The sequence below is a fragment of the Engystomops pustulosus genome, chromosome 5 (genome assembly GCF_040894005.1).
Source record: "Engystomops pustulosus chromosome 5, aEngPut4.maternal, whole genome shotgun sequence".
Taxonomy (NCBI): domain Eukaryota; kingdom Metazoa; phylum Chordata; class Amphibia; order Anura; family Leptodactylidae; genus Engystomops; species Engystomops pustulosus.
In genome coordinates this window covers 92,410,890-92,430,959 of record NC_092415.1, presented here as the reverse complement: position 1 = coordinate 92,430,959, position 20,070 = coordinate 92,410,890, and the positions used below count along the sequence as shown (strand labels likewise).

Genomic DNA, 20,070 nt, shown 5'->3' with positions numbered 1-20,070 from the left:
TCTTGACTAGTATGTTATGCTGCATTTAGGAGTTAGGTGTTTGGGAACTTGTACTGCACAATTACTGTATCATTACTTAACCCTCACCTGCTGGGTCTGTCAGTGTAAGAGGTGTGCATTCAACTTCTTTTTATTTTTAATAAATGTATAGTCAAACATTTTCACGAGAACCAGTTGTATTTTATGCACTCCATGTTATATTCTATGAATTTGCTGTTTGCTCCATGTTCTGTACTATGAATAATTGTAATAACATATTGACTGTACAAGGCTGGTATATAAAACATTGAGGAATCCACAAGCTTATCAGCAAATATACAATGAAAACATACATGTTAGGTATTTACATTTTATTAATATGCATTAAAATGTAGAATCTTTGAATGTGATTTTGTGAAGATTTCATGAAGGGTTTAATTTCTTAGCACATTCTTTGTAGTTAAATGGTAAAACCTAAAAAAATAGGGTAGGGGATTAAGATTCTCAATGGTCTGCATGGCCCTGAAACCATTTATGATAAAACAAGGGATTATTGGATTTCAAACAAAGAATACAGGTATATGAAATACTAAAAATCAGTGTCAATAAAGTCACAAATAGGCCCTCTCTCGCCATTGCTATACATCTTAGTGATGGAATCCTTAGCAAATGCCATTAGGGATAATGCATCCATTAAGGGCTTGCACCTTGGCGGGCTTCACCATAAAATGGCCATTTTCGCAGATGACTTACTGCTATTCATCACCCAACCACACACAACCTTTCCAACAGTTATGGCAGAGTTTAAAACCTTCTCTAAATTATCTAACTTTTAAGTGAATTTCACCAAATCCGAAATTCTCAATGTCAATCTTCCTGATAGCTTGGTGGGAGATATTAAGGCCGAGTTCCCCTTTCGGTGGGCCGAGAGTGCCATCACTTATCTAGGGGTATAAATCCCAACAGATTTGTCTAATCTCTTTCAAGTTAATTCCAGCCCCTCTAAACTTGAATTGAGAAGGATCTTCTCACTTGGAAGCGCCTCCCACTTTCCTGGTTCGGAAGGATCAGTGTAATTAAATTGAAATTTTGCCAAAAATACTCTACTTAAATAGGAAGCTACGTGTATGGGAATTGTTTGGAAAAAGTAGACTTAAAAGGTTAATATCGGGATTTGTATGGGACTCCTCTAGACCCCGGATGTCACACAACCTTCTCACCAGGCCTAAAGAATTGGGTGGGGCGGGTCTGCATGGCGCATTATCTTTATGACATGGCGCATTATCCTGCTGAAAGTAGCCATCAGATGTTGGGTACATTGTGGTCATAAAGGGATGGACTTGGTCAGCAACAATACTCAGGTAGGCTGTGGCGTTGCAACGATGCTCAATTGGTACCAAGGGGCCCAAAGAGTGCCAAGAAAATATTCCCCACACCATGACACCACCACCACCAGCATGAACCGTTGATACAAGGCAGGATGGAACAATGCTTTCATGTTGTTGACGCCAAATTCTGACCCTACCATCCGAATGTCGCAGCAGAAATCGAGACTCATCAGACCAGGCAACGTTTTTCCAATCTTCTACTGTCCAATTTCGATGAGCTTGTGCAAATTGTAGCCTCAGTTTCCTGTTCTAAACTGAAAGGAGCGGCACCCGGTGTGGTCTTCTGCTGCTGTAGCCCATCTGCCTCAAAGTTCGACGTACTGTGCGTTCAGAGATGCTCTTCTGCCTACTTTGGTTGTAACGGGTGGCGATTTGAGTCACTGTTGCCTTTCTATTAGCTCAAACCAGTCTGCCCATTCTCCTCTGACCTCTGGCATCAACAAGGCATTTCCGCCCACAGAACTGCCGCTCACTGGACGTTTTTTTCTTTTTCGGACCATTCTCTGTAAACCCTAGAGATGGTTGTGCGTTAAAATCCCAGTAGATCAGCAGTTCCTGAAATACTCAGACCAGCCCTTCTGGCACCAACAACCATGCCACGTTCAAAGGCACTCAAATCACCTTTCTTCTCCATACTGATGATCAGTTTGAACTGCAGGAGATTGTATTGACCATGTCTACATGCACTGATTTGCCGCCATGTGATTGGCTGATTAGAAATTAAGTGTTAACGAGCAGTTGGACAGGTGTACCTAATAAAGTGGCAGGTGAGTATGTATCCCCTTCTTTCCCTCTTTCTTCCTTATGTGTCTCCTTCTAATCCTAACCCACCCTTTCCCAACCCTCTTCATCCCTTGTGTACTTCCCTCTGTACTTATGTGTTAAATGTGCTTTGTTATTGACGTTTGATTCGCTGCTAGTATTGCTACTAATACTTGTAACTTGAGACGGTCATCTTCAACATTTACCTACCGTATATACCGGCGTATAAGACGACTTTTGAAGACAGAAAAATCTTCTGTCTTCTCTGGGGTCGTCTTATACGCCGGTAATCGTCTTATACGCCGGTAATGACGGCGTATAAGACGATCGCGGTCGGATCGCGCTGCATGGAGAGGGCTCACGGGCTGAGCCCTCTCCATAGCCGGTAAGTCTTTGCTGCATATTGCAGCAAAGGCTTACCGGTAACACCCGCGATCGGTGCTAGCACCGATCGCGGGTGTTTTCACAGCGATGGCTGCCGGCAAAGCTGCCGGCAGCCTCAAAAAGATGCGCATGGGACATACTCACCGCGCCGTCTTCTTTCTTCTGCTAGGCGCCGCCATGTTTTTCCCCGGGTCGGCGCCTAGTATGACGTCAGCAGCGGCGCGTCATACTAGGCGCCTGCCGGGGAAGATCAATGGCGGCGCCCGGCAGAAGAAAGAAGACGGCGCGGACATCGGGGGAGCATATGATTATTTTTTTTTAAATGCTGGGCTGTATACTACTGGGGGCAGTGCTGTATACTACTGGGGGCAGTGCTGTATACTACTGGGGGCAGTGCTGTATACTACTGGGGGCTGTGCTGTATACTACTGGGGGCTGTGCTGTATACTACTGGGGGCTGTGCTGTATACTACTGGGGGCTGTGCTGTATACTACTGGGGGCTGTGCTGTATACTACTGGGGGCTGTGCTGTATACTACTGGGGGCTGTGCTGTATACTACTGGGGACAGTGCTGTATACTACTGGGGACAGTGCTGTATACTACTGGGGGCTGTGCTGTATACTACTGTATGCGTTGGAAAAGGGGTAGTCTTATACGGCGAATATATCTTAAACTCTATATTTTAAACAGGAAAGTAGGGGGGTCGTCTTATACACCAGGTCGTCTTATACGCCGGCATATACGGTATATGCTTTACATGAACAGAAATAATCTTTATGTTGTCCTAAATATTGTTTACCTCAGACAAGAACACTCTTGAATGATATTACCGAATTGATAGTTATTTTGCGCCCATTTCTCACGTTGTAAGGAAATGTATAGACACAGCATGTACCTGATATACTGGCTATGCCTTGAGTTTTGTCATATGTTATCTTTCAATAAAGTTTATTGAACAGAAAGTCACAAATAGAACTGTGTCAATGAAGGATTCTGTACAAGATTTGTGGTGGCACCATAAATCCCATATATTTGTCTGGAATTGGATTAATGTCTAAGTTATCAATATCGCCAATTCACATGGGTCAGGTTATTTATGCAGAAGCTGTTCATCTATTCTTAATGAATATTGGTTTCCTCTTACCAGTGCTGTTCCATCTCAGCTGCTCATTGAGGTTATAGTGTGCGCTCTGCTATGTCCAGAGGTCCCAACTGCGCCGGTTGTTCACAGTTCATATAGCCGACCAGTACACTTACGGTTCTAGAAAGTCTTCAACTGAATAGATAGACATTTAGCTGCCTAATGTGGTTTGTCAAAAAAAAAAAAAAAAAGCTTACCAATGTCCAGCACATCTCCGACTCCAAATAAACTGTGGCGATTGATGGATAATAAAAGCAGTACTACACAATGTTCTTCCCGGCCACTCCATTTGTGAAACACCATTTGGAGCACTAGCTACTTCTTCAGTAGCTGCAATTATGCCTCCCATTCTGCCTGCATTTAAATAGTTATCATGGCAAGAAAAATAATGACCTGATCACACTGTTGATCTTATAAGCTAATATCACCATTCCTTAACATATCTACATGTAAAAATACTGACAGTTACTGATATATCAAAAGTGGTCTTGAAAGGTTGCATCTCTAAACTACACTGTCCCATAAATTGTGGGTGTGCCCTATCTATTCAGTAAGAAAGTAGTAATGTAATGATAGCCAGCTATGGCACACAATGTAATGCGATGGGTATTGTATTATAATATACACAATTCATAATCACAAACCTTTTTCGTTCATAGAAAACATTCATAGAAAAATTTGAGAAATGTGAGTGAAAATACAGAAATAACTCTAGTTTAATCTGTGCAGGGATCACATCCACATCAGTCAGAAAATACAGAAGCGAAACCACGTGCTGCTACTTGTAAAGTTTGTTGTTTATTATACCAAAATCGACGACATTTTCATTTGTGCATTCAGCAATGATATAAGTCTTGGTAAGCTGAATCTAAGTGAGCTTTATACAATCATGCTGGATTGTGGTTGCAGCAATACAGAACACAGTCTTAAAAACGGAGGGAAAACATGGTCCAGCGGATTTTGATCTTTTTTTTCCAGAAACATCACATTTTTTTTATCACAGCCATTTAAAATAAACCGTGGGCTTTATTGATATAAAACATCTTCAATTTGTAGCAATTTTTTGCTGGTTGTTTCTTCTTGAAGCTAAAAAATATATTAAATCTCCCCATCAGCAGAGAAAGATACTCCTGGTGCAATTATCTAGCAAAAACAACCTTCTGATGGCTGCAGCACCACATGGCGTATCAATATGAATACTATACAATACACAAGCTATATACACTGACCCTTCACCTGCTAGGAGAAACCACCTTATTTACCTGGCAGGTTTCTTCCAGCACTGAAGTAATCATAATTCCTAATCAACTGTTCTCTCAGAGAAAATTAGTGAAATTCAGTGATTTAAGGTCACCGGAAAGATTAAGCAACTCCTAAGAGTTAAAGTCATATTGATCTACAAATGTCTAGCACTTCCCCAACAGCAGTCAGTACACATCTCACTTTATGTTACAAGTCTATACCATTGCCACACGGCTTTGTTATTCGAAATAAACAAAACTATTCTTTTATTAAAAATATTACAAATCTGTATTTGTTTCTCTGCAATATATTAAATTTCTTTTCATCAAAATCTTCTTCAAAATGTAATCTCCTTAAACATGATATGTTACGGAAAAAATGATTAAAAGATGGTTGTTAAAGAGTTAGAGGAAATTAAAGAAAAGGGGAAATATTGTAAGTGATGAGAATGAATAAGAGGAGGAGTAGAAGGAAACAGGTGGTTTCTAAGGATTTAAAGGAATTTGGGCACAGATGCTTGAAGGAAAATAAAGTACCACCTAAAATCCAGCTTTTCCCATATCATTGGAAAAGGAGCAAGGGAAGCTCATGGAGTCTTACTAAAACATATTCAACAAAGAATGAAAGTGTCATAGAGGTGTATCATAGTAGTCTGGTAACTGGTCCATTTGATATTGCCTGTGCTCCTGAAGCTGCAGTTGCTGCTGTTGTTGCTGCTGCTCCTGATGTTGCTTCATAATCTCCTTTACTTCCTCCTCTAGTTCTGGAGGGATAATAAACTGATCATCAGGATCTGGTTGGGCAGGTGCCGCAAAATAACCACCTGTCTTTCGCAATGGCGCATCCCCAGCAATTTCAATCAAGTTGTGACTCTTCTCAGAAGGTGCCACTGATCCATTTGCTCTTCTCTGACGACCAAGTGTATTGGAGGAGAAGTCCTGCCTCTTACTTAATGTGGCAAGATCATCTTCGTTGGCGCTTACAACAATGCCCTCATCACTAGGCTCTTGCACAGGTAGAGGTGCAGGTATTCTACCATTTTTGGATTGGGAGCAATGAATGTCTACTTCTACCTCAACCCTGCTGCCATTGGAAAACACACCTTCAATGGGTTCCTCATCTTCACTGTCAAGACCATTGTCCGAGAAGGCACTGGAGAAAGTGGCACTAGACAGCTGACGTTGGAAGGAACTTGATAGGCAAACAGGATGTAGTGTACATCGCTGCTCACTAGGGCATCCTACAGTGCCAACTCCATTCTCATGAAGAGAAACTGCAGGGGGTTCATCAGAGGCAGTGGACCCAACTTCACTGCTCATCTCAGAGGTGGATATCTCACTGCTTATTTCAGAGGCTAGGCCACTGCTAGAAGATGGCATACCTAAACTTTCTGGAGCTCGGTCCTTAATGACAACATTGACGGAAGGTGTAAAGATGCCAGGACTAGGAGGAGGAATCCCACCATTGAGTTCACAACAGCAAACACAATCTTCAGTAACATTTAGCTGTACAACTACAGCACACAAGCTCCCACTGCATCCATAACTTTGAGCTAGGCTACACAATTTTTTTGAAGCTGCCAGAGCATCTGGCACATTCCGTATGGTCTCAATTGCCTCTTCCTCTGATATGCTATCCCATAAACCTTTGCTTCCAAGAATGAAGAACTCATCTTGAGGAGTTAGGGCAACAGATTGTACATGAGGCCTTGGAGTAACACTTGGATGGAGGAAAGTATATCCCAAGATACGTGTGCAGTCAGTCACCCCATTCACCTTCCCATCCTGAAAAAAAACAAAAAAAAAACCAAACAAACATAATTAACCTAATAAAAAGTAAAATAATAAAATCCAGGGAATATAGATTCTATCAATAATCATATAAGTTAACCTTTCATTAACACAACATAGCTTGCCCTTGTGTAGATGTCAACTACAGTTCAATATACATATAGCAACACTGGCAATTTGGCTTTATCTTTTGTAAAGCTGATTTTTTTTTTTTTTGTAATAAGGATATTTGTAGCATTAAAAAATGTTAAACTAAAGACTGCATCAAAAATAGAGACTAAATGTGCTATTATTCTCAGCATGGGTTATTTTACAGGGCACTTCCATGAAATCAACGCCTTTATTTGGGAGTCGAAATTTCTGCAGTGTAGGGGTTAAAAACAAGCATTAAAGCAAGAAGTGGATGCCATTTTAGAAAGCAGCTTTATCCAGCCATCTGCAGTTCAGGGTTATTTATGCTCCAATTACTTTTTGCAAGGGATGAAGGGGGGGGGTGATTTTTTTTTTTCATGATGGCAAGAGAGAAGAAAATAGCTTCACAAAGGAGGAAGGGATGAATGAGAACTTTTCTGTGATGCTGGGACATTAGCACAGGACGAGCCACTTATTCAAATCGTGCTGAACCTCTCAGATCCCAGGCCTGTAACAACAAATCCCAATAGCACTGACATTTCATTTACATCTCATGAAACCCTTCCTATTTCAAGGGTCATAGAAATGTCAGCAGAGCTCTCAGCTTACACCTCACACCATGCTGGCAAATAACAGCAAAACGTGTTTTCTAAAGTGGAATATAATGCAAGGTGACATCTACAGACAAGAGGTCTAAAACAAGACGTGCACGTACTTTAATGATAACGTAACCAGGTATTGTAAGCGAAGGGGTGTGCAATCAGCGCCGCTTTCGCTTCCCATGCACCTACTTTAACTATACAAATCTTATAACTTTGACTATTCTTTAGAATAATGTTGCAAGCATCATTACATTCATATCATGTTCAGCTCTGTAACGTTCAAGCATTTGGACAAAGATAAACATTACAAATACTACCAACATGGCCATGGGACAGTATACACTGCATATTACATAGGTAGGGGAACAGAAATATAAATGCAATGTAAAATAGACTGTCCAGTAAAATGACACCTAAAGGAGCCAGCAGAATAATAATAAATGGTTGTGATATTGGACATTGAAAACACTGGAAGAGGAAAGACCCCGAAACATGGTTTGAGGTGGGTGACCACCCCAACCAGTAATTGGCTGAACAGCCCCTCCTGATAGCAGTAGGAGTGTCAGCGGTAAGTACCTATTATCCTGCCCTCCTTTAGGTGTAATTTTATTGTTTCATGTGTTAAAGAATGCTCATTTTTAATGCTTATGTGTGGCTATCCTGAAGCTATAATGAGATTTTCTTACCTCTGTGATAATTGCCTTATGCTGCTTCACGCGCTTCAGTTCTTCATCACAACCAACAGTGTAAGCTTTGGAGAGGTTGAGTGGTTTCCCATCCCTGCAAAGCACAGTATGGCATTTGCCAACATTGGCAGAGGTCAGTGTAAAACATCCTCCGGGGTCCAGTGGATCATGCTTTATGTGGCACAGAACAGCAGAACCTCCAAGTTTCTGGCCCGCAGTACCCAGCTTCCTGCAATTAAAAGAAATTTAAGGTTAAGAGTAAAGTAAAATCTTAACTGTTGCATCATCTTTTTTTTATGCCCCAGCTTTGTAGCCCCCCCCAGCCTTTTGTTGCATCCTATGTATTTCTCTGTGCCCCTTATCTTTTTATGTTGTCCCCAATGAAACACAGAAACTTCCAGAGGCTGGACAAACAACCTTCCAGCTCAGTTATACCGTATATACTCGAGTATAAGCCAACCCGAGTATAAGCCGAGACCCCTAATTTTACCACCAAAACTGGGAAAACCTATTGACTTGAGTATAAGCCGAGGGTGTGGTATACAGCCAGCCCGCCCCCATGTATACAGCCAGCCCGCCCCCATGTATACAGCCAGCCCGCCCCCATGTATGTTGGGCACATTTAAAAAAATAAACTTAATTCTCACCTTCCGGCGATACTCACCCCCGATCCTCTGCGGTGGCTCTCGATCCCCGGCAGCGTCTTCTGTCTTCACTTGCTGGCAGAGGAGCGTCCATGCGATCTCCCCGGCGGCGCTCACTATGATGCGGCGGTGTCGCCGCTGATGACGTCACACCGCTGCATCATAGTAAGCGCTGGCGGGGAGATCGCATGGACGCGACTCCGCCGGCAAAAGAAGAAAGAAGACATCCGCAGCCGGGGATCGAAAGCCACCAACGAGGATCGGAAGCCGGCGCCGTGGATCGGGGGTGAGTATCGCCGGAAGGTGAGAACCAAGTTTATTTATTTAATGTGCTGAACTTCGGGAGCCGCCGCCGGTGGATCCGGGCACCGGAGGGTGAGTATTAAAATTTATTTTTTTAATTGACTCGTGTATAAGCCGAAGTGAGGTTTTTCAGCACATTTTTTGTGCTGAAAAACTCGGCTTATACACGAGTATATGCGGTAAAAGAAAAACTTTTGTTTCCAGCTCACCGAGTGATTGCAGATTTCGCTGTAGAAATAGTCTGTGCAAGGACGGAATAACAGTTGGGCCATTCCAAGTGAGACAAATAGACGAGAAGCCATTGATTCCAGTGCAGGACTCCAGGAAAAAAAAGTTTTAAAATCCAAAACTTTAATCCATATCGTTAAAAATTCATGAGCACATGAAAAAAGAACAAAGTTTTTTGGATTTAAAACCTTTTTTGCATGGAGTCTCGCACTGGAATCAATTGCTTCTCCCAGCTCAGTTGCTGGCTCCACCTTGGGGTTAGGCATATATTAGTATTCCATCACTCTGGAGGGCAATGAGGCCTAAAAGAGGAATTCCCAGTGCCTGCGCCAACATTTATTTTATACTTCCAAAAACACCCATTCAGAGGCCAATTCAAGTTAAGTCATTCAATTTATCACCCAGAGCAGTTTCAAGGGACTTGAGGTTGTGCGCTCATGTTTGCCATTTACCTCTGCATTACAAGGAAGGTATTACCCATGTATTCCTCCTCGCTTTTGGTTTTTTGCAACTCATCAGCCAAGATATCACACATGGTACATTGAAGCAAACTGGGCACTTCTACATTGCGTTCGCCATCAAAAACACCGTATACTGCTTCACGATTATCACAGAAGTTGTTAACCAAGAGGGAAGCAACACAAAGCCTGGAAAGTAAAAAAAAAAAAAAAAAAAGAAAAAAAAGAGACAGTTGTAGAGTTTAACACTGTAGTCGCTTTTATGCCAAGTTATATTACAAACCAAGGTGAAAGCAAAAAGACAAGTAAAATTTTAGACATAACTTAAAATGATTCAACTTCAAGAATAAAATATGCAAGAATGGGTTCTGTGGGAAAAGGACTGTGAGAAAGTGTTTAGCAGATGGCAGACTAGCAGTTAACATTCCTCATGGATGACATCACTCCGTGCAGACACTTGAAAGCAAAACCTTTCAGCCCCCAATGAATGAGGATGTAATGTGGGACACTTGCAGGAGCAGTGTTCAATTCTGCGCTGTAAAGGCAGCTCGCATCACTTACAGAAGTCTCATAGCAACGGAAACTAACAAAGGCTGAGGGTAAAGGACGGGATACAGTGTGACGTAGCGCCTGTGTCCGCTTTTAAAGTCCCCAACTCAAGTTTCACGTGAGAAACTATTTCTGTCGTACAAAGTGAAACGATTCTTATTCGCTTAACAAGCATAGCCCCTCCAGACTACTTGTGCGAAGACAAAACTACTAAAATGGAGATAATTTAATAAATTCAGGACATACTTATTCTTCATTCCTGAAGCCTCGGTGTATCCATGGCTCCATACAGCGGGTGCTCCAGAGGCTTCATTGGCAGAGAATCCACATGAGGGCTGGTCTACTTTAAAACATCGGATGTTACTGCTATAGAGCAAGAAAAACCATAAGTGAGATCGCAAAACACTTACATTCTGGATAACACATTGCATTTATTACACTATACACAGAGCACATCACAAACGTGCAATAGATATAAGCCTATTAGGAAATGGAAGAAGCCCTGACAAACGCTTTGTGACAGCTGTGAATTGTCAGGTGGCTGCGCTGCATGGATCTCTACACATGTCTACAGCAGTTCAGAAAATAGTCAAGCTCTCAGCCTGCAACAGATGAGCATACCTCTTCAATATTACAGCTATACTTTTACATTATTAAAAGGAACTTATAAATACTGATACATAGAATAAACTGATTTGTGATATACAGACAGTCCTCGGGTTACATACAAGATAGGGACCATAGGTTTGGTCTTAAGTTGAATTTGTATGGAAGTCGAAACTGTATATTTTATTATTGTAGCTCCAGACAAATTTTTTTGCTGTACTGGGACCAAAGATTATCAATAAAGCTTCATTAAAAACACTTTACAGCTGATAATTGCAGCCTGGGACTGAAGTAAAGCATCCAGACCGCTTCACCAGATGTCAAAGTGGGCAGAAGGGTCCGTCTTTAACTAGGGGTCGTCTGTAAGTCCAGTGTCCTTAAGTAGGGTACCGCCTGTATATGTTTTCAGTACAATCAGAGGATATTTGTTCAAGTAGAGAGACTGACATGTAAAACCAATGCCTGCAATATATATTACAGCTTCAATTGCCAATTTAAATGTGTCAGGTCATCACAAAGTTTTTATTTTTTTTTTTTCATAAAAGGCTAATTTTACACTCTGCAATAGTCACAGTATTTGGAAATTCACATGCATTCAACATTTAATATAACCTATGTAAGCAGTTTCAAGATATCAGTATATTATACTATGATTGTAAGCAGTCTCTAAAAAATGGCATAATAGGAGAGCCTAGTCCTGTATGAAACCGCTTTTGATTGTTCTGCACCACATACAGTATCAAAAACTATGACCAAGAAGTTCTGTGACCATTGCACATTCCTCAGAGGTGACCTTTAATGTTTCCAAAGCAACTTCCCATGAGCCAATGTGTGCAATTATATAAGTCTATACATGTCACACTATTATGCAACTCATTCACCCATGAATTAGCTACAAAGGAGAAGATCTTACAAGGAAGAAGGAAAATTCTCCACAAAGAGATAAATTTCAGGTGGTTAAAATTATAACACATTTTAAAAACAGTGTGACATTTGTGCTCTTATAATACACATAATTTAGTGTGTCCATTGCAGATGTATGACATGAGAATTCCTGGATGTATACTTCTGATGGGCACTACTATATAGGTATGCAGCCACATACATCACCCAAAGGCTCATATTTAAAATAAAAAAAAATTAAAAGTAACCTGTCACCTTATTAACCCCCCAAAAAACACTCACAGCACATTGTCCTTGCATTTATAAGTCTTCATGAAGTGTTTTTACCGCCTTCCACAGCAGGCTTTAAATTCTAATTTTATTTTATTTCCTGGCTAAGATGCTATGACGAAGTTGGGACACCTGGACCAAGCAGCCAAACAACCCAGCCTCCTGCCCGACATCTGGACCCCCCACACCTCCGCCTCTCAATGGTCCTCTCCGGCTAATGGAGATCTCCCACATGTGCAGTGCACGAGATAAACATCATGAAGTCTTACAAATGTAAGGACAAGGTACTATGGGTGGTTTTATGGGGGTTAATGAGGATGACAGGTTCCCTTTAAATAAAAAGTCGTTTATCCGTCCACTTAAATGAATCGCGTTAAATCAAATTGTGTCATTCTAAGGCTAATACACAAAGATGATTTCTGGTGCTCCTGATATTGAAAACACGTAATACACCCTGACTTTACTGAAAGACCAACACAGGCTCAGAGCAGTCCGGGCAGGAGGTCTAACTTTTTAAAGAAATTTTTTTACATGGCTTTGAGTCCCAAATCACCCATTTTATTTTTATTTGTAATGAAAAATAAAGCATTAAAAAGTATATATACTGATGTATACCAGTCTGTATGAGTTGGGATCCTCTGAGTCCTTATAGATATGGAGCAAATAATATCGGTTTTAAGTCTTTTAGTAGATCTTACTGTTTGCCATAATATCACTGATCCAAAATGATCATGAACAACCCACTTCCCACAGGTGCTGCTACAATAAGGAATGTCGCCTGTGGCTTTTGACAGAATATCCGTGGCCCCTTTTATGTGCAATTTCAATACAATCTTGGGGCAATTGGAAAAACACATGAACAAGGCTACTCACTTAAGCAGCTCCAGGGTTTTGTGGTCCAGCAGTAGCCGTGCATTGCCAGTCAGGTCTAATTCTTGTAATTTGGGAGGCAGGTTCTCAGGTAAAGTAATTTCAGTTAGTTCATTGCAACTCAAGTCCACACACTGTAGAAAGAAAGATAATGATTAAAGTAAACAATGTTGTGACACAAACAAACATCTCCGTTTTAAGAAATCTACTGATTTAACCCCTTAACGCTGAAGCCACTTTTCACCTTCCTGACACGGCCCATTTTTTAAAATCTGACATGTGTCTATTTAAGTGGTTATAACTTTGGAACGCTTTAACATATCCAGTTGATTTTGAGATTGTTTTTTCGTGACACATTGTACTTCATGCTGGTTGAGAAATGTAATCAATATATTTAGTATTTCTTTATGAAATAAATGGAAATTTGGCAAAAATTTTGAGAAAAACAATGTTTTCCAAATTCAAAATTTTCTACTTTTTGGAAAGTGGGTCATATCACTAAAATAACTTGATAACTAACATTTTCCATATGTCTGCTTTAACTTGGCATCATTTTTCAAACATCTTTTCCTTTATTTAGGATGTTAGGAGGCTTATAACTTTAGGTGCAATTTTTCAGATTTTCACAAAAATCATCAAAACCTACTTTTGGAGGGTCAATTTAGTTAGAAGTGACTTTATAAGGCCCACATGACAGAAAACCCCCACAAATGACACCATTTTAGAAACTACACCCCTCAAAATATTCAAAACAACCTTTGGGAATTTTGTTAACCCTTTGAGCGTTTCATGAGGGTGAAAGATAAATGAAAGTGAAATTAGAGAAATGTAATTTTATCTCACTATAGATTCATTGAACACTAAAATTTGCACCTTCACAATAGGTTAAAAAGGAAAATGCATTTTACAATGTTTAGGTCAATTCCTCCTGAGTATGCCAATACCCATTTTGTCACTGTACACTGCTGTACGGGCACAGGGGGGCACCTGGAAGGGAAAGAGCGTTGTTTCGTTTTTGCAGGGCAAATATGGCTGAAAAAGTTTTCATGTGTCAGGATGCATTTGGAGAGCCATAATGGTACCAAAACAGAGAAAAGCCCCAACATGAGACACCATTTTGGAAAGTACACCCCTTGGAGAGTTTAGCAGCGTGTAATTTGTGTATTTTCCCCAACAGGTGTTTGATTCAATTAGGCCCCAAAAGTGAAAAAAGGTGAACATTTTCTCAAAAAAGTCACTTTTACCCCAAATTTTTGTAAGCCACAAGGGATAAAAGATAAAACAACCCCATAAATGTGTAAAACTATTTCTCCTAAGCACAGAACTGCACCACTTTTGCATATAAAGTGTTGTATGGGTGCACAGTAGGGCTCAGAAGGGAAAGAGGGGCTTTGGCCTTTTAGAAGCCAGATTTGACAATCATCCTTTACATGTGTCAGGATGCATTTGGAGAGCCCTAGTGGTACCAAAACAGAGGGGAACCCCAACAAGTGTCACCATTTTGGAAAGTGCACCCTTTGGAGAATTCAGCAAGGTGTGATATGTGTATTTTCCCCTACAGGTGTTTGCTTCAATAAGGTCCCTAAAAGGAAAAAAGTGAACATTTTCCAAAAAAAGTCACTTTTATGGCTAATTTTTGTAACCCATAAGGCATTAAAGATGAAACAACCCCAAAAAATGTGTACTAGCATTTCTCCCGAGTATAAAATTGCCCCACACATGCAAATAAAATGTTGTATGGGTACGCAGTGAAGCTCAGAAGGGAAAGAGGGGCATTGGCCTTTTAGAAGCCAAATTTGACAGACATCCTTTACATGTGTCAGCATGCATTTAGAGAGCCGTAGTGGTACCAAAACAGAGCGGAACCCCAACAAGTATCACCATTTTGGAAAGCACACCCCTTAGAGAATTTAGCAAGGTGTAATATGTGTATTTGTCCGTAAAGGTGTTTGATTTAATTAGGACTTAAATAGATAAAAGGTGAACATTTTCCTATAAAGGTCATTTTACTCCTAATTTTATATAGCCACAAGGGATAAAAAAATGTAATAACCCCTCAAAATGTCTAAACCTATTTCTCTCAAGTGTAGAAGTACCCCACATGTGTATATAAAATGTTGTATGGGCGCACAGTAAAAGGAAAGGGGAATGTTTGCCTTTTAGAAGCCAGATTTGACAGAAATGTTTGACATGCATTTGGAGAACCCTAGTGGTATAAAACAGATAAGAATCCGAAAAGTGACCCTAATCTTTGAATGCACACCCCTTAGAGAATTTTGCAATGTGTAAAATATGTATTTGCCCCTACAGGTGAATGATCCAATTAGGCCCTAATCATTAAAAAGGTGAAAATTTTCCTATAAATGTCACTTTACCTCTAATTTTTGTAAGCCACAAGGGATAATATATTAAATAACCCCAAAAAGGTGTAAAACTATTTCTCCCGAGTGTAGAAGTACCCCACATGTGCATATAAAATGCTTTATGGACGCACAGTAGAGGAAAAGAGGAATGTTTGTCTTTTAGAGGCCAAATTTGCAAGAAATCCTTCACATGTGTCAGGATGCATTTGGAGAGCCGTAGTGGTACCAAAACAGAGGAAAACCCGAAAAGTGACCCTAATTGTTGAATGTACACCCCTTGGGGAATTTAGCAAGGTGTAATATGTGGTGTAGTGTAATACACGTGGTGAAATGAGCATTTTGAACATATAGGTGGTTTCCAAATATGATGTGCAATGGAGTCCAAGATGGAAATTTCAATTATTTCTGGAAAGTTCAGTGCCCGTTATGTGGCGCCCCTTATGAAATAATGGAGGGGTGTAGGGAGCAACAGGAAATAACAGTTGTTACAATTATTCATTTTACCGAAATTAATTCACAATAGGTTGGGCGTGAATTGTGAATGTCTAGTGTATAAGGAGGTAGTATATATCAAGGGACCAACTAAACTTTTGTCACTCTGGAGTTGTCGCAGGTCTCTTAGTAGTATATAGTGTCCATCCTTAGTATATAGTGTCCATCCTTAGTATATAGTGTCCATCCTAACTCCTCTTTTGGAACAGACTCTTTATTGAGTCCTATCATTAGAAGCAGCAGAATTCACCGGGAAAATGCTGTCCTGGCAAAACACAGAAACATCTAAACCAGAGGTACTGGGGCCCCGTCCTTCTTGTCCCAATATTAGTTTCCTAATATCTTTCTCTTGAAAACGGAGAAATGATACGGCAGGACGTGCACATTGGAACAGCTCGTAAGAGTTGTACAGCATCATCTGAACAATGTGCACAGCCAGCGCTTTTCTTCGTTTTAGTAGGGAAATTATCGCCAAGTGTTGCTCTTATTCACCTTAGCGATGCCCATTGTGACGAATATTGCTGCTTTTGGCTGGACCAAATCGACCAGCCAATAGCGGCAAACATGGACAGAGGGGGGCAACAAAACCCCTCTGGACCGCAAGGCACAATTGGTGGCTTTCAGGAACAGCCGCCACCCTGCCCCGATCACCGTGTCTACAGACATAGTGACCGGTATTACTGACGTCATAAGTAAATTCGCTGCTATTGGCTCGTCTGAATTGATGAGCCAATAGCAGCGATAATAAACTGGGGTTGTGTGGGGGGGACGTAACCCTTCTGGTCCATGGGGCAGGATGGATGGCTGTCAGGAACAGCCGCCGTCTTACCCCGATCAGTGAACAGCCGCCGTCTTACCCTGACCGGTGTTGTAAAGTCACTACTCGCCGCACCGTTCCATAACAACGCTCGTTGGGAATAGGCTATACAATCTTTATTTATTTTTTAAGCAATTTAGACAAATAAGGGCTTATTTTTTGCGAGACGAGATGCACTGTAAAAAAAACTTAATTTTAGTGGGTTTTTAGCTTATTGAAGCAATTTTATTAACTTTTTACGTGTGGAGGAAAATAAAATCATCAATTCTTGTTTTGGATTTTTAGCATTTTTTTGGGGGGTTGTTCACTGTAGCATAACAATAATATATTATCTTTATTCTACGGATCACTACGATTACGGTGATACCTCATTTATATAGTTTTATTTTTATTTTTCCAATTTTATTGAAGGAAAACTAGAATAGAAAAAATTGCATTTGTTTTAGTATTGCCATTTTTATAGCGGCATAATTATAGTATTTTTTGGTTTACGGAGCTGGTTGTAAGCTTATTTTTTGCGTGACAAGTTGCTCTTTTTATTGGTATCATTTTGGTGCTTGTAACTTTTTCGGATCACTTTTTAGAACATTTTTTGTAAAGCAATTTGATAAAAAGTTTTAATTTTTGGCAAGTTTTTGGGTTTTTTTTTTTACCATGTTCACCGAGCGGGTCCAATTATGATTAGGATTTATTGTACAGATTGTTACGGACGCAGCGATACCAAATAAGTGGGGTTTTTTCGTGATTTAGTGTTTTTTATACTTTATTACTTGTGTAAAGGGAAATGTGGTGTTTGGGGGGACTTTCACTTTCTTTTATTATTTATTTTTACTGTAAAAAACCTTTATTTATTTATTTTTACAGGTAATTACATCTAAGCTTGAACAAGTGATCTTCTGATCACTTGTTCAAGCTTTTTTACAGATTACACAGTGCAATACAGATGTATTGCACTGTGTAATGTAAGACACTGAGCATGCTGCGCATGCCCAGTGTCTTACAGCCGGGTCCTGCCAGAAGGCACGGACCCGGCTTCCGGATCAAGATCTTGCAGCCCCGGGCACCGGCAGTCCCGGGGCTGCGATCTGAGCAGCGGACCCCCCCGGTACGCGCCGCGGGGGGGTCCGATTCAGGTAATATAGACATTTAAATGCCTCTGACACGCCGCGGTCAGCGCGACCGCGGCGTGTTAGGGGTTAACACCCGCGATCGGAGAAATCTCCGATCGCGGGTGTTAGAGGCGGATGTCAGCTATAATATATAGCCGACACCCGCAGCTTCTGGCGCCGGCTCCGTTCAGGAGCCGGCGCCAGAAGCTTGACGTAATAGTACTGCATTTTGCGGGAACGCACCTCCCGCGATGCAGTACTATTACGTCAAATGTCGGGAAGGGGTTAAGAGTTGTTTGTTCAACAGCAAAAACGCCTTAGTCCTGAACTCAGTAATTGCAAAAGCCTAGCAAATTATCTGATGGCCTGGGCAAGTTACCAATTTCTCCTCATACACCCAGTAATAAAGCACAATTATTTCCTGGTCATTCAAGGATATGCAAGGACTCTGATTAATGGGTCAACTAAACAACAATTATTTAACGTTAACAGGATACACATATCAATGACCCTTTAAATGAAATAGGTCATCCATATGAGATTTGTGGGGGTTTGACCAGGGTTGTCACATTTGCAAATCAATAAATACAGGTTAGGAAGGGGTTGGGAAGCAAATGTCCAGACCAGTATTGGGAGCACCTTTAAATCGGCAGTTATATATCTAATATATAAAGCTGAATGTATGCACGCGAACGCGCGCGTTTATGTGCGTGTGTGTGTGTTTATGTGCGTGTGTGTTTCCTATCTTTTGGACAGTGCCTTCAATATGTTTAGCCTGAAGATATTTTAACCACTTTGTTTTAAGCATTCATTGTTCCACAATCCAAAGTGTGATGGAAAGTTCAGAATTCTCCAGATTTTCAGTTTACAAGAAAATACGGATAATTATTGACTACTGGCGGAGAGCATATATGTCCCCTCAGTATAAAACATGCCCCCTCATCATTAACATTCCCCACTCATTTATGTCTCCCTTATAATAAACGTCCCCATTTATGTCCTCATAATAAACGTTTCCCCCTCATGGTATAATGTCCCCTTATGCATGCCCCCCCCACATGGTATAATGTCCCCTCATGCATGCCCCCCCCACATGGTATAATGTCCCCTCATGCATGCCCCCCCCCCCACATGGTATAATGTCCTCTCATGCATGCCCCCCCCCCTCATGGTATAATGTCCTCTCATGCATGCCCCCCCCCCTCATGGTATAATGTCCCCTCATGCATGCCCCCCCCCTCATGGTATAATGTCCCCTCATGGTATAATGTCCCCTCATGGTATAATGTCCCCTCATGGTATAATGTCCCCTCATGTATGCCCCCCACCAGCGTGTTCCTTCAGTAGCCACTCTTCTGCTCTCCCCGCATCCGACTGACCCGTCAGCTCCGGAAGAGCAGGGAGAGAGGGCGACCTCTTGTGGCGGTGATTAACATTGCGAGGAGCCAATGTCTCCTCACGCTGTCAATTGGGCCTCCTCACAGCACCCGGGTTCGCAGAGGCTAGGTAACAAATGACCGCAGGGGTGCCGCGGCGGGGGCCGAGTAGAAAGGGTCCGCGGGCCGCATGTGGCCTGCGGGCCGTAGTTTGAGGACCCCTTGTTTAGGATATAGGAGAAAAGCATCTAAATAGTTGATGAGGGGCTTTAGTAAAATGTTTTGTTTTTTACTACAAATTTTTGTTTCTTCTCCTACGAAAAATCCATATTTGGCTTCTTTTTCTATACTATGTCTCAAATCTGACAAATTCACTTGGGCTCCCTCTTCTGAGCAGGAAACAAAACGTGTTTTGAACCTTGTAAATAATTACGCCTATCCATGGTGCATGCACGTTTTCCATGGGCAAACAAGGAAAGCAATTACAATTTTTATGTAAAACAGTGCTGGATTTTCAACCTTATCCAGAAGAGTTGAATTATTTACACAACCCATGCAGGTTTTCTATTTGGCAAAAAAAAAAAAAAAAGCTTAACAGAAGTGACTTTTCTCCTCTGTGGATAAAGCAGATGGATACATTATAGTATTCGGCTTCAAAATGTAACTGCAAGAGCCTACCGCTGTCACATTACAGGAAAGGGAGCAAACATGAAGAAAGCAGCTTTCTTCTTGACTGACTATGGTCAAACCAAGGGAGCACTAGCCTTTGCAAACACCGGTGCCTAATTGTAGAGTATAACAGGAATACAATATAGTACAAGACATCCAAATATAGGAAAAATTAAACAGTAGTATCAGTAGTAACAGTAAAACAGATCATCTTGAAGTAACTAGTAAACAACAAGTAGGGGTCATTTGTAAAAAAAAGGTATCATGCGTTTCATACAGTTTTAAGGCACTTTTTGGACTAGTAA

General features: G+C 41.0%; 1 protein-coding gene across 2 annotated transcripts in view; it reads right to left on the bottom strand.

Moving 5' to 3' along the window:
- Window positions 1–4,435: 4,435 nt before the first annotated feature.
- The window catches only part of PHLPP1 (PH domain and leucine rich repeat protein phosphatase 1), a 72,092-nt gene continuing 56,457 nt past the window's right edge, over window positions 4,436–20,070 (bottom strand). Inside the window, exons 13-17 of one of the 2 annotated variants that reach the window (XM_072152698.1) lie at window positions 12,943–13,073; window positions 10,537–10,653; window positions 9,736–9,930; window positions 8,109–8,337; window positions 4,436–6,682 (exon numbers count right to left, since the gene is read on the bottom strand). In XM_072152698.1, coding sequence (XP_072008799.1) covers window positions 5,528–6,682; window positions 8,109–8,337; window positions 9,736–9,930; window positions 10,537–10,653; window positions 12,943–13,073 — 1,827 coding nt within the window. In that variant the 3' untranslated portion in view covers window positions 4,436–5,527. Of the gene's footprint in view, window positions 6,683–8,108; window positions 8,338–9,735; window positions 9,931–10,536; window positions 10,657–12,942; window positions 13,074–20,070 lie in introns of both variants that reach the window. The other variant, XM_072152696.1, reaches the window with a different exon arrangement.